Here is a 13,926-nt window from a genome sequence, read left to right on the forward strand (position 1 = left end):
GGTGCACCCCGATGGTAATTTGCCAGGTGACAAGTTTAAAATCTAGAATTGCCATCACACCATTGGTGAAAAATCGCCCGGTTGGGTTCAATTGTACCAGTGCACCCTCGCGGAAACGTTCGCCTTCCATAAATTTCATTTTGAACCCAAATATGCCGCAACAATTAAGGGTGCGACGCAATAGTAATTTGTCATGTAGCAAGTTCCAAATCCGGAATTGTCATCGCACCATTGGTGAAAAAAATCGGTCGGCTAGGGTTCTATCCCAGTCATACTCCCGCGGGAACGTTTGGGCTCCATAAATTTCCTTGTTCAAACATGTAGGTGCCGCCCGTCTTCCCTTCATATTTCAGAGCACCATAATGCAATCAGTTCTCTTTTTGGAGTCCTCTTTCAGAAAGAATCAGTGTGTCAGATTCCAATTCAAGCCGAAATTGGATCCTGGCACCGTTCGGCCAACACGATTCAATCCAGACACGATCAGTAACATGGTTATGTCGAAAATAAAATGCCTGTAGTCTCACAGACCACTCGCTTGACAGCTGAATGCTCAAGCCGATCCCATAGATGTAGGTAAGTAGGTATCTTTTCTCATACTGACATCCTAAGTGGGGAATCAGACCAAAATTAGCTTTGCACAAACAAGTTTGGAAGGTTTCGTCAAAGCTGGAGAAAAAATGCATAGCATTAACCATGTGTGATACATGCATTCTTGAAATTTCACCAGCAATTTTAAAAACTGAATTTACAGAAATATTCAGGATGCACTTATAGCCTTCTATCATCTTTCAACAGCCATCCAGGTTCTTTACAGAGGTTCATTTACATGGCAACGACTGATAAACCAAGGTAATTCAGTACATTCATAGAAGATGTGTACTCCTTCAAGGAGACCGGTATGCACAAGTCATAGCAAGCTCACAAACAAACAGCAGCAAGCAAAATTCTGGGACTTGAACATTACCATGAAATAGCATAACCCAAAATTGTTTCATTCATTGTTGCAACGCTGTGCAGAGCAGAGCTTATAAAAGCATATCATTTGAAAGTACAATGCTCAGTAACAAATAGCAACCCCCAGCAATCTTAGAACCACAGGTCTAGCTAAAGGAAAGTGATGAAGTTTGACAACACACAACAGCTAACATCTAAATCAGCAACTGAGCAAGACTACCGGAGAAACAAAGAATTCTCCCGCCACGAAAATTGCCATGCTACTCGCGGAAGATACTGCCAGCAGCAAACGAGCAAATAACCTACTGACGAAAGGCTTCAGTCGACGACAACAACAGGATCACATGAATAGCTCAACTAACCTGTTGACCATGCCATGTCAACCGTCTTCATGGCTATCAAGTCATAAATCCTTCTTGTTCTTGCTGCTTTTGGGTCGACCACGCTTCTTCCCTCCTACCTTCACTGAGTTCACTGTCATGGTCTTCACAGGTTTCGGCGCTGCTGGCACTTGGCAACAACTGATATAGCATTAAGAATGGAAGCAAATGTTCAAATCAGGGACTTGGACATTAGCATGAGCAGGACACACCAAAAATAACATAACCTGAGATTACTTCATTCACTGCTGCAACACTGTGCAGAGCAGAGCTTACAAAAGCATATTATTTGAATGTACAGTGCTCAGCATCAAGTACCAAATCACAATAACCTTAGAACCACAGGTCTAGCTTTGGTATTACCAATGATATGAATCATGTAAACCAGAAACAGAAGGTGATTTTAACACGACAAAATATGGTGCACCGTCTATTATACAAGGGTGCAGCAACATGATAGATTCGCGTCAACATGAATCACATACATTAAATAAGATAAGCAAGATGTCCATACAGTTGATTACAGATGAGCAACAAAGTTCCATACAAACAAAGATACATTTTGGCAGATAAACAAACAGAAAGTAGTCAAAGTACATATGACGGTGAAAAAGTAGTAGTGGCAAACTGGAGTGCAAACTGCTTGGATGTTGAAACAAACTTCGCTGGTAGTCTCGAGTCCACTGATCGATCCCAATAGAAGCCCTAGTCCTTTGATAACGCAGTAGCCATGACCAATGCATTACCGACCACAACCACACAAGCCACCAGGCAAATAGCGCAAGCAAACACAAGGCGGACAGCAAGTGATGTGTGATCAACTTTGAACAGAAATGACAGGAAGAAAACCACACAAGTTGTGATGGTGGCGAGAAGACAGCAGAGAGCTCCACCAAACAGACAGTAACGCACGTAGCGTCGGACCTTCTGTGGAAGCCGAGCTATGCCTCTGAGGGGTGCTGGAGAAATAACCTGCTCATCTAGTAGATCCTCCAGCTCTGATATAGCGAGATCGAGGTTGCGCCTCTCACCAGAGATATCAGTACGGGCTAATCTGAAAGATGCTCTTCTTCCCTGTAACATCCTGTCAATCCTCAACCTTGCGAGATTATCCTTCACCACTGTGTTCATCTCCTCCTTCTCAATTGCTTTCCTAATACGATCCGCCTCTTCTGCTGGATCCACCCCCACGACACGCTCATATCCGAACAAACACAGCTTACCAATCGAGAATAATGTGAAGGCCAGGAGCAGCAGGATAGCTGCGACGTACTCCAACGTGGATATTACCTCCAAGTTTTTGATGGATTTCGGATCAGTACCCTTGTTGTCTGTAATCCCGTGGACTACGTAGAGTATCGTGCCTAATCCCCCCGCAACAGCAAACATAAAGTTTAGTGTTTCAACGAAAGATGATGACCTCAGGTTCCTCATCCGATGAGCACTGCCCTCCTAAAAAAAAAAAGAAAGACAAGCATAAAAAACTATCCTGGAACTAACAGATCTTTACAGGGAGCATATACGCGGCACTTCTAGTTATCCTCGCGACTAAATCGAAGACCACGGCGGCCTGAGACGGCTACGGCCACCAAAATCGAGCAGCACAAACTGGAGGGTAAAACGAGAGACAGAGAGCGGATTTGGATGCGGAGCTCACCAAATGGTCGATGTGGAGACTGGTGTTGATGTGGACTCGGTCCAATAACCTCCTCATTGCGGCGGCGACCTCCGGGTAGACGGCGAGCTTGGAGTCCTTGGTGGCGACTTGCTCCCGATTTCCTTGAGGAAGACCAAGCAGACGAGGATTCGGAGGCGACTACCCGGCTAGGTCGAGCTCGACATTCCGGCCAGGTTTCGGGAGGAGGAAGGAGAAGTGGGGGAGAGGCGGAGCGGCGCGGACAAAGAGCTAGGGCTAGGGTTTCGAACCACGGCGCGGCGGCGTTTTTATAAGGGAGGGTTGGTTCGGCAGGCCGTCGATGGAGGGCGCTGCGACGTGGCGGAGAGCGAAGCTCATCTTTACCCGATATGGGAGGAAGACGGGCGATGATACCGGGATATCCTTGCTCCTGTTTTGGGAAAGATGGGCTGCCGAGAAGCAAATAGGCCGAAAGAAGTTACAGGCCGAAAGGTAGGCACGGCCTCTTATCAGTTTTAGAGAATTTCTCATTTAACAAAGAAACTAAAAGTTCTAGAAAAGCAGAGAAAGAAAAGGCAATTTGAAAACCTGAAAATTTTTAAAACAAGTTTAACTTGATTTAAAAATAAATTTTATATAAATAATAAGAGAGAGAGAGAGAGAGAGAGAGAGAGAGAGAGAGGTAGGTTATACATAAATCTTTAGGGAATTTTACTAAACCAAAACTTAGGGTTTTGGGCTTGAGAAATTCTGGAAAAAAAAGAGGGAAAGTTCTAGGGTTTGAAATCAAAACTTTAAAAAGAAAGGGGGTTTTGGAGTTTTGACATATATTTGAAATTAAGAGAGAAGCAAATGAGGGTTCACACCTACACAACAAAGGCTATTTTTAAAGTTTAATGCTAGTTTACAAAACCGAGCTGACATGATAGTGAGTGAAGATGTTATGATCACAAAACAAAAAACACCCAAAACTATAAGGGGGTTATCAACATTCTAAGCACACAAACCAAGTACTACACAAACATATGATCATGCTAAGAGCATCTCTAGCAGAACCAGTAAAAGGCCCAAAATCGAAAAATAACCGTCAGTTTATGGAAAAATGGCGCCGACCAGTGACCTTAAACGAGCCAAAACTGAAAATATTTTTTCGGGCTGCGTTCGGCTCCGTCGGCCTGTATTTGTAGGGGCCGACGGAGTGAACCGAACACAGCCCGAACACAATCCCTACTTTGCGCGTGAGGGAACTTTTAGTTCCTCCCAACCGCCGCCGCCGATCTGTGCGCTCTCACCTTCCTCTGCGCCACCACCCTCCGATTTCTCCCCGATGAGTCTCGAATCGACCCCGCCGGCCGCCGTTGCTGCCTCATAGGCGCCGCCACCCTCTCCCGTGGTCGCCGGAACTTCCGCCGCTCCACCAACCACCTCGGCGAGCGCTTCCACCCCTGCGACCCCCGCAGATGTTGCAACGCAGGTCTCGTCGATGAGCGGGGTGAAGCGGCGGCTCGCTGGAACGCATGTGGTCCCGCAATCCGGTGCCGCGGCGGCCACCGGTGATGTATCGGTGGTGGCAACAAAGCCGAAGGCAGGCCGTGCGAGACCAAAGAATCCGGGTCCGAAAAGGATGAAAGTGAAGGCGGCGACTTGCCGTGGCCCCCCTCCTCCGGTCCTCTCCACGCCAACGCCGCCGCCACCACCGGAAGCCACCGCGAACGTCGCTCATGACGTGCTCGACGAGGGCTCAACAAGGTACGCGTGAACTCTTCCTCCGTTTTTTGATTGCGAGTAGATACTGAGGCCTCGTCTGATTAGGAACGAGAACGCCTCGTACATGGAGATGTTGGAGGAGGTGAACATTAACCCACTCTCTCCGTTTGACAATGGGATGGGCGGAGAGGAGAACGACTACGGGGACGAGGTGGAAGAAGGGGACGAAGTGGAAGATGAAGGGGACGAGGGTGTGGTGGAGGTCACGACCGATGGAAATAGGAAGAAGAGGCGGGCCAATAACTACACGGAGATTGAAGACGCCACCTTGTGCCGAGTTTGGGCCTCCGTGGGGATGGATGCCGTCTCCGGCACCGATCAAACAGGGAAGCGATACTGGCAACGCATCGAGGACAAGTTCCATAAGCTTATGCCGCGCGTTCGCCATCCTATCAATCGCATGTACCGATCCCTCCAAGGTCGCTGGGACGCGATCAAACCGGCTTGCAGCCGGTGGGCAGCAGCAATGGACCAAGTGGTGTTCAATCCTCCTAGCGGCGCAACTGTCGACGAATATGTGAGTGCATATTTGATAAAGCTAATTGTAGTTCAGGTTTGGTGACATATTGACGATTTCTTGGTTCCTTTTGCAAATGTAGGATCACATTGCCGATGCAAGATACAGAGACATGGCCGGCAGCAAGGGCAAGAGCTTCACCATGTGTCATTGCTTTGATGTGCTTCAGCACCTCCCCAAGTGGAAATTGAGGGATGAAGAAGTAGCACCGAAGAAAGCTGCAATTGTTGCGCTCGACAACACTGAGGACGAGAAGGAGGGCCGAAACACCGAGAAGCTGGAGGGGAACAAGAAGGCGAAGGAAAGGCTCAGACTCGAGGGGGAGGCTGCATTGTTGACGGACAAGTTTGATCAAATGATGAAGTCAAAGGAGGTGATAGCGTCCAAGACTTTGGAGACCAAGCGTGTCCTCATCGAGACGAAGAAGGAGGTGAGCCTTGCAAAGGTTGAAGCTAGCTGAGAGGAAGCAACGAACAAAGCCAAGTTGGATGAGATGAGGATCAATGTGAGGAAGGCCAAAGCAATGAAGCAACTATTGGCCGAAGAGAGGGAGATCATGATGATGAACACCAACGACATGAATGAGGTTCAATTGGAGTGGTGGAAGGAGGCCTCAACGAAGATCACGGCAAGACGAAGAGCAGCTCGTCAAGAGACAACTGGTGCCGCCGATGTGACTCCAGGAGGTGGTGGCGATGTGACTCCAGGAGCTGCTGTCGATGGTGCTGATGGCGGGCCAACCTCGGTTTGATGCCGGCGGTGAGAGGAGATGGGGAACTATGAACTGTGTCATTTGCTTGTGTCATTTGATGTCTGCACTATGAACTATGCATGAATTGTTTGCATTTTATTGTGACGTTTGATCGATCATATGCTCAAAATTTTCATAAACCCTATTTTTACGAGTTCGGATGCCGCTGGCGCAGAACAGAGCCCGTAAACCAACCATTTTACGGCCCGAATACGCGAGTTCGGTGCACTGAACTCCAGATTTTCGGTTCACGTTTTTACGGGCTCTGCTAGAGATGCTCTAAGGCAGCTTACAAAGTTAGAGGTGCATCGAAGTTTCTCTTTTGGGTTTGCCTATGTCTAGATCAGCTGAGATTTTCTTTTAAGTCTCGGTCATCATAGAAAAAATACAAATTTAGTTTAAAGAAAATATAACTCAGTTCAGTTCCAATTTTTTGCAAGAAAAAAAAATACAATTACATATTTGAGCAGAAAAATGAAACCGGAACATCTTTTTATGGGTGTCTCAGTCGACTTTACATAGCAAACCCATTTTGTTTTCGGCCGTATCTCCTTTCTTACTAACTGGCCGACTCTTTTTTTCACTCCATGAAGACGAGGCCGAGCTCCTTATGTTTGCTCTTTCATCTGAAATGATCGGCATCTGTATCGTTGATTTCGAAATCTATATGTACCTCGTGATTCGTGAAGGAATTTCACAAAAAACGTCACAATCCTCGTAGGAAATTAATGAGCATTTTTCTAGCAAACAAAGATGTCCGGAACGGCAAACCAAGATAATTTTCAGTCGCTCCTGAACCGATACTAGAGGGAGAGTAGAAAAGAAAATCCCCAGGCAGCTAGGGTTTCTATCCCCTCCGCCGGCATCGTTGCCGCACCGCCTTGCCTCTCGTTGCCTTTCAGGGCTTGGAGGTGTGGTGGACCGGGTCTCCCGCTGGGGCGAGGGTTCTTGCTTCTTGTTTTAGGTTTCTTTTGTATCTTCTTCGGGATGGAGGCTATGCATACATCCCGTAGTAAAAAAAATAAGGTCCTCCCATCCTAATCCTTCTCCGATGGTGTATCTATGACTGGGAAAAGGTAGGTGGGGTTATGCATCTAGATGATCTAGTTGGATCCAGTCGATTTTCATGTTAATGTTGGTGTGGTTTCAGGTCTAGCTCTTTTTGATCTAGTATTATTTTGATTGTTGGCAATGGTTGGTGCTTTGATGCGCTGGTCATTTGGAGACTTAGCATGACGACTTTGCGGTTGTCTACTAGAACAAGCTCTACTACAAAAGAATATCCGGCTCAGGTGATGGGGGGTGAGGATGATGGCGTGCCCTTGCCACGTACAGTGCTTATAATCGTTGCTAGGTGGTTCAAAAAATTATTTATATCTTTCACAACTTTTAAATCTTTTTATACTACCGTTGATGATTATTAATATAACGGCAGACCCTTTTACAAATAAAACCTGGATAATTGTTAGTTTCTCTCAACAGATCACCAACAAGTACTAGTATGCGACAAACTTATCACAGCAGCAGACGAAATGCTTGGCAAGAACTACAGCAGACGAGCCCGATCCAGTCGAGGTTTTTGCAGCGATGCGGAACTACTACTGCAAGAGAAACTGAACATCTGTGGTCCGATAAATCTTACTATTCATCACAAGAGTCCACTAGGGTAATCTTATATGGAACTTAAGGCCTGGATGGATAGCTTCTTGTAATTTCATATGTAAATAATTTTACTATATAATAAAAAAAATGCAGTGAGAAAACTCACTGTCCGGCTTCAAAAAAAGAATCCAATGGGGTAAAGCTTAGGGCGCCACAACTCAGTCTGTGACCCATTGGTAATTCACCATGGGGCAAGTTCAAAATTTGGAATTGCTATCGCACTCTCGGTGAGAAAGCCGGTAGGCTAGGTTCCATCGCACAATAGTGGGAACGAGCTTCACGCTCCATAAATTTTCTTGTTGGACCCCAAGAGGGTGCGGCAATTCAGGGTGCATCCCAATGGTAATTGCAAGGTGGCAAGTTTAACATCCAGAATTGCCATCACACTGTTGGTGAAAAATCGGCTGGTTGCGTTCCGTTGTGCTGGTGCACTCTCGCGGAAACGTTCGCCTTCCATAAATTTCCTTTTGAACCCAAGTAGGCCGCGGCAATTAAGGGTGGGACAAATTAGTAATTTGCCACGTAGCAAGTTCAAATTCGGAATTGCCATCGCACCATTGGTTAAAAAAATTTGGTCGGCTAGGGTTCCGTCCTGCCTTCATACTCCCGCGGGAACGTTTGGGACCCATGAATTTCCTTGTTCAAACATGTATGTACTAACTGGTTGATTCTTTTTCACTCCACGAAGACTAGGCCGAGCTCCTCATGTTTGCTCTTTCATCTGAAATGATCGGTATCTCTGTCATTGATTTCTAACTCTGTATGTACCTCGTGATTCATGAAGAAATTTCACAAGAAAGGTCTCAATCCTCGTAGGAAATTAACGAGGAATTTAATAGCAAACAAAGATGTTCGGTACGGAAAAATGAGATAATTTTAAGTCGCTCCGGAACCGATACAAGGGGGAGAGGGGAAAAGAAAATCCCCAGGCGGCTAGGGTTTCTATCCCCTCTATCGGCACCGCCGCCGGGCTGCCTTGCCTCCGATTGCCTTTCATGGTTTGGAGGTGTGGCGGATCGGGTCTACCGCCGGCGCGAGGGTTCTCACTTCTTGTTTTAGGTTTATTTTGCATCTTCTTCGGGATGGAGGCTGTGCATACATCCTGAAGTAAAAAAATAAAAAGGTCCTCCCATCCTAATCCTTCTCTGATGGTGTGTCTATGACTGGCAAAAGGCATGTGGGGTTGTGCATCGAGATGATCTAGTTGGATCCAGTCGGTTTTCGTGTTCATGTTGATGTGGTTTCGGGTCTAGCTCTTCTGATCTATTATTTTCATTGTTGGCAATGGTTAGTGCTTTTATGCACTGGTTCTTTGGAGACTTAGCATGACGACTTTGCATTTGTCTACTAGAATAAGCTCTACTACAACAACAAAAAACCGGCTCAGGTAAAGGGGTGAGGATGATGGCGTGCCCTTGACTCGTGCAGTGTTTGTAATCGTTGCTAGATGGTTCAAGATCTTTTTATATCTTTCACAACTTTTAAGACTTTTTGTACTACCCGTTGATGATCATTAGTACTCCCTCCATGCCGGTTTACAGGGCAATTACGTATTTCGAGAAAAAAATTTGACTATAAATTTGGTCAAAAAAAAGTAAGATATATGCCATAAAAATTAGACCATTGAAAACTCCTTTTAAATATGAACCCAATGATATATTTTGTAGCATTTTTTTTTCATCAACCGGTATGGAGGGAGTATAACGGTAGGCCCTTTTGCAAAAAAAAAACCTGGATAATTGTTTGTTCCTCTCGATAGATCACCAACAAGTACTAGTATGCGACAAGTTATCACAGCAGCAGACAAAATGCTAGGCAAGAACTGCAGTAGACGAGCTCGATCAAGTTGCATCGCTACAAAACTACTACTGCGTCAGATAAATCTTACTATTCATCACAAGACTCCACTGGGGTAATCTTATATGAGACTTAATGCCTGGGTGGATAGCTTTGTGTAATTTCATAGCTAGTTCTGTGTCCTTTGGTGCTATTCTCTAGCACCACATATGTAAATAACTTTCTATATAATAATAAAATAAAAAATAAAAAATGCAGTGAGGAAACTCACAGTTAGGCTTTAAAAAAAGAGTCCACCGAGGTAACACTTAGGGCGCTGCAACACAGTGTGTGATCCATTGGTAATTCACCACGGGGCAAGCTCAAAATTTGGAATTGCTATCACACTCTCGGTAAAAAAACCCGGTAGGCTGGGTTCCGTCGCACAATGGCAGGAATGTTTGCGCTCCATAAATTTTCTTGTTGGACCCCAAGAGGGTGTGGCAATTCAGGGTGCACCCCAATGGTAATTTGCCAGGTGACAAGTTTAAAATCTAAAATTGCCATCGCACCATTGGTGAAAAATCGGCCGGTTGGGTTCAATTGTACCGGTGCACCCTCGCGGAAACGTTCGCCTTCCATAAATTTCCTTTGAATCCAAATAGGCAGCAACAATTAAGGGTGCGACGCAATAGTAATTTGTCATGTAGCAAGTTCCAAATCCGGAATTGTCATCGCACCATTGGTGAAAAAAATCGGTCGGCTAGGGTTCCATCCCGACGTCATACTCCCGCGGGAACGTTTGGGCTCCATAAATTTCCTTGTTCAAACATGTAGGTGCCGCCCATGTTCCCTTCATATTTCAGAGCACCATAATGCAATCAGTTCTCTTTTTGGAGTCCTCTTTCAGAAAGAATCAGAGTGTCAGATTCCAATTCAAGCTGAAATTGGATCCTGGCACCGTTCGGCCAACACGATTCAATCCAGACACGATCAGTAACATGGTTATGTCGAAAATAAAATGCCTGTAGTCTCACAGACCACTCGCTTGACAGCTGAATGCTCAAGCCGATCCCATAGATGTAGGTAAGTAGGTATCTTTCTCATACTGACATACTAAGTGAGGAATCAGACCAAAATTAGCTTTGCACAAACAAGTTTGGAAGGTTTCGTCAAAGCTGGAGAAAAAATGCATAGCGTTAACCATGTGCGATACATTCTTCAAATTTCACCAGCAATTTTAAAAACTGAATTTACAAAAATATTCAGGATGCACTTATAGCCTTCTATCATCTTTCAACAGCCATCCAGGTTCTTTTACAGAGGTTCATTTACATGGCAACGACTGATAAACCAAGGTAATTCAGTACATTCATAGAAGATGTGTACTCCTTCGAGGAGACCGGTATGCACAAGTCATAGCAAGCTCACAAACAAACAGCAGCAAGCAAAATTCTGGGACTTGAACATTACCATGAGATAGCATAACCCAAAATTATTTCATTCATTGTTGCAACGCTGTGCAGAGCAGAGCTTATAAAAGCATATTATTTGAAAGTACAATGCTCAGTAACAAATAGCAACCCCCAGCAATCTTAGAACCACAGGTCTAGCTAAAGGAAAGTGATGAAAGTTTGACAACACACAACAGCTAACATCTAAGTCAGCAACTGAGCAAGACTACCGGAGAAACAAAGAATTCTCCCGCCACGAAAATTGCCATGCTACTCACGGAAGATACTGCCAGCAGCAAACGAGCAAACAACCTACTGATGAAAGGCTTCAGTCCACGACAACAACAGGATCACATGAATAGCTCAACTAACCTGTTGATCATGCCATGTCAACCGTCTTCATGGCTATCAAGTCATAAATTCTTCTTGTTCTTGATGCCTTTCTTGTTCTTGCTGCCTTTGGGTCGACCACGCTTCTTCCCTCCTACCTTCACTGAGTTCACTGTCATGGTATTCACAGGTTTCGGCACTGCTGGCACTTGGCAACAGCTGATATAGCATTAAGAATGGAAGCAAATGTTCAAATCAGGGACTTGGACATTAGCATGAGCAGGACACACCAAAAATAACATAACCTGAGATTACTTCATTCACTGCTGCAACACTGTGCAGAGCAGAGCTTACAAAAGCATATTATTTGAATGTACAGTGCTCAGCATCAAGTACTACCAAATCCCAATAACCTTAGAACCACAGGTCTAGCTTTATTAAGGAAAGTGACGAAATTTGACAACATACAACAGCTAACATCTAAATCTTGGTGACAAGAGAGGGCGCATAAGTCAGCAACTGAGCAAGACTTAGATACTGCCAGCAGCAAATTGACATGCTACTCACGGAAGATACTGCCAGCAGCAAACGAGCAAACAACCTACTGATCAAAGACTTCAGTCGATCATGCCATGTCAACCGTCTTCATGGCTATCAAGTCATAATTTCTTGTTGTTCTTGGTGCCTTTCTTGTTCTTGCTGCCTTTGGGTCGACCACGCTTCTTCCCTCCTACCTTCACTGAGTTCACTGTCATGGTCTTCACAGGTTTCGGCGCCGCTGGCATCTCCACTCTCGTGGGCATTACAGGTTCCGGCACGGCTGGCACCTCCACTCTCTTGGGCATTACAGGTTCGGGCGCAGGCGCAGCTGGCACCTCTACTCTCATGCGCCTTAAAGGTTCCGGTGTAGGTTCCAGCACCACTGGCAACTCCACCGCGGCACTAACGGGTGTCCCATTTTGAACATCAGCATCACTTTTGGCTTCCACACCACCATTGGCTTCCACACCAGCATTGGCTCCAAGCCATGGCGCAACCAGCTGATCTGCTCCCTGTGGCTGCTTATTGACCAGATTCTCAAACCCAGGGCACCCTGGGAACCCAACGGGGAAGAAACCCCAGGTACAGTAGTACATGTCAGTGCCCGCCACAATTGGCGGTGTCTCGGCCATTGCCTCGGCTACAAATGGCTGGTGGCAACTGGCGCATTTCAGCTTGCGCGCCTCATAGATGCGATCGTACTGGTGAATGTGGGAGCAGGCCCTGCAGAGCGTCCAGAATGCCGATGAAGGCGATGTGCCAGACTCCACTGGCTGGGGTGCTGCTTCGGAGGGTGGCTGGACAGCTGCTCGCGGCGGACTCAGATGTGGAGGTGGTGGTGGCTGGTGAGCTGCTGCCGGTATCGGGCTGTCCAGTGGAGGCGACCGCGGCTGCGGAGCTGCCCGTACCGGGCTCTGCCGTGGAAGCTGCGGTGGGGCAGCTGCTCTTGCTGGCGGCTGGGGAGCTGCTCGAAGCGGACTTGGCTGCTCAGGCAGCGGTGGCTGGTGAAATGCTGGTGTGGGGCTTTGCTGTGGAGGCGGCCGTGGCTGGGGAGCTGCCCACATCGGGCTCTGCTGTGGGAGCGGCGGCGGGGCAGCTGTTCTGGCTGGTGGCTGGGGAGCTGCTCGCAGCGGAGTCGGCTGCGGAGGCGGCGGTGGCTGGTCAGCTGCCCCAATCGTGCTCTGCCGTAGACGCGACGATGGCTGCGGCTGAGGCTGTTGCATCGGAGCGGGAGCGGGGGCGGGAGTGGGAGTGGGAGTGGGAGCTGGAGTGGCGGCATCAAGTTGGGTGTCGAGGGCGGATTTAAGACCGGGGTTTGAGAGGAAGGCCCAGGCACCGGCGACGAGGCGGGCAGCCTCGGCGACGGAGGCCGAGCAGGGGCTGCCCTGGTGGGATCGGTTGAGAAGGAGGGAGATGCGGCGGTAGCTGGAGTGGACGGCGTCTGGGTGGCGGGAGGCGGGGTTGGCAGGGTCGATGCCGAGGAGAGCGTAGGGATCGGGCTGACCGTTGGGCATGCGGCGGCGCTGGGCGGCGAGGAGGACGTCGGCGGCGGCGCGGAGATCCTCGGCGCCCGGGGTATGGCGGTCGGCGGCGAGGGCCTGGGAGCAGAACTCCCTGCAGCCCTCGAGGTCATTCGCCACTAGGAGCTTTTCGGCAACTTTCATCCACTGCTCCGCCTGCCGCCGTGTGCCGGCGGGCGGCGGATCCATTCCGGCTGGGGATGATTGAGGTTGAGGAGAGGTGGTAGAACTCGAATTGGGGATTTCGGTGGATAGATCGGTGGGCGCAGCTTGGGGTGTGCGGAGCAAATAATAATACTCTCTCCGTCTAAAAATAGGTAATTTTGTCTAAGTATGAGGATGTAGACACATCTTCGTGTTAAATATATCCGTATCTACAAAAAATTGAGACGATTATTTTTAGATGCAGGTTCTATAACAAGTTTTGATGGGCTGATAGCAGTCCAATGGCCTAGTTAGGCCATGTGTAAAACACATGAATTGAAAAATTTAGAAATAAGAAAAATACAGGAATTAAAATGACATGTATCCTAGATTTTTACAAGAACCAAAACCACAGGAAAACTCTAAAAATATCATTTGGATGTCACAAAGAAAAAGCATAGAAATCTTAGACACAAGGAGATGAAAATATGAGGT

The 13,926-nt window shown here is 47.2% G+C and overlaps 1 protein-coding gene and 1 long non-coding RNA gene across 2 annotated transcripts; both read right to left on the reverse strand.

Annotated features, from left to right (window-relative positions):
• Positions 1 to 1,549: 1,549 nt before the first annotated feature.
• LOC124653763 lies at positions 1,550 to 11,721 on the reverse strand. The gene is made up of 2 exons (XR_006988016.1): positions 11,641 to 11,721; positions 1,550 to 1,666 (listed from the first exon to the last, which is right to left on the reverse strand). It is a non-coding gene; the product is annotated as an uncharacterized LOC124653763 (long non-coding RNA).
• Positions 11,722 to 11,841: 120 nt separating this feature from the next.
• On the reverse strand, positions 11,842 to 13,552 carry LOC124653762 (pollen-specific leucine-rich repeat extensin-like protein 2). Its single transcript, XM_047192826.1, has one exon. It carries the CDS (start codon positions 13,474 to 13,476, stop codon positions 11,887 to 11,889), a length of 1,590 nt encoding a protein of 529 aa, XP_047048782.1. The 5' UTR covers positions 13,477 to 13,552; the 3' UTR covers positions 11,842 to 11,886.
• Between the last annotated feature and the right edge of the window lie 374 nt (positions 13,553 to 13,926).

The sequence above is a fragment of the Lolium rigidum genome, chromosome 5 (genome assembly GCF_022539505.1).
Source record: "Lolium rigidum isolate FL_2022 chromosome 5, APGP_CSIRO_Lrig_0.1, whole genome shotgun sequence".
Classification (NCBI taxonomy): domain Eukaryota; kingdom Viridiplantae; phylum Streptophyta; class Magnoliopsida; order Poales; family Poaceae; genus Lolium; species Lolium rigidum.